General features: G+C 64.9%; 1 protein-coding gene and 1 long non-coding RNA gene across 2 annotated transcripts in view; both read right to left on the bottom strand.

The window, feature by feature from the left end:
• Window positions 1–986, bottom strand: part of LOC102761370 (collagen alpha-1(V) chain-like) — an 89,263-nt gene that overhangs the window by 26,093 nt on the left and 62,184 nt on the right. The window contains exon 20 of the mRNA XM_015572366.1: window positions 800–927. Coding sequence (XP_015427852.1) covers window positions 800–927 — 128 coding nt within the window. The remainder of the gene's footprint in view (window positions 1–799; window positions 928–986) is intronic.
• LOC102764886 overlaps window positions 800–986 on the bottom strand; it is a 3,291-nt gene continuing 3,104 nt past the window's right edge. The window contains exon 3 of the long non-coding RNA XR_436329.2: window positions 800–927. This is a non-coding gene — a long non-coding RNA (uncharacterized LOC102764886). The remainder of the gene's footprint in view (window positions 928–986) is intronic.

Here is a 986-nt window from a genome sequence, read left to right on the forward strand (position 1 = left end):
GCAGCACACCGCCCGCACCCCCGGCGACTGGCTCCCAGCACCACCCGGGAGGGCAGGGGCCTCGGGATGTGCGTCTAAGCGCATCGCTAAACACGAGGACACCCTGTGATTCTGGGCCCAGGAAAGAATGAGAGGAAGGGGCGAAGGATGGACACAAGCTCATCGCGATCCCCCAAACAGGAGACCTGCGAGCCGACGGCGGCGGAGGGTGCGGGTTCATCAGGCACCGCCACGCGCCGGACACGGCGCAGTGACCACACCCCACGGCCTCAGGGACACAGTGACCACACCCCACGGCCTCAGGGACAAAGGCACAACACCGCCTTCGGAGAACATTCCGTGGCAGCAACACGACACGGACGTGCAAGGAAGGGGGCAGCTGGGTCCAAGCTCCCCGCACGCACGACGGGATTCCGCTTTGCAGAAACCAAATAAAGTCACCGTGTGCATCTGTGTGTGACACGCACACGCGGAAGGCGTGGCCATTACATGTGCCCCGTGTGTACAGCTGGCGTTCCCAGTGTGTGCTGAGAGGTCACTGCTGTTTCCGTTCAATTGCCAGCACTTTCCAATGTTCCTACTACGGCCACGGAAGTCAGTGTCACGGCTTAACGTCGGTGCGGGCACCTCTGGGAGTGTGGGACCTTGTAGCCATTCCAGTGCATGGGGAGCCCCGGAGGCCCCTGCAGCCAGCCTTGGTTCCCCCTTTCTCACAATGACAGAGCGGGGGGAGGCAGGGCAGGGGAGGGCTGAGCAGTGCGGGGAGACAGCAGAGCGCAGGCACTGAAGTGGACCCCACCATCCACACTCCCCAGTTACCTGCAGCCCCACTGGTCCAGGGGGCCCAGGGAAGCCTCTGGGGCCTTCGTCACCCTTCTGCCCGAAAAGGCCCTGCTGGCCCCGGGGCCCCGGCTCTCCGTCCGCTCCCTGTGGGGACACGAAGGGTGGGGTGAGGACTGCCTCCTGCTGCCCGCGGCGGAGTGGTC

Source organism: Myotis davidii, unplaced genomic scaffold (assembly GCF_000327345.1).
Source record: "Myotis davidii unplaced genomic scaffold, ASM32734v1 scaffold609, whole genome shotgun sequence".
Lineage (NCBI taxonomy): Eukaryota > Metazoa > Chordata > Mammalia > Chiroptera > Vespertilionidae > Myotis > Myotis davidii.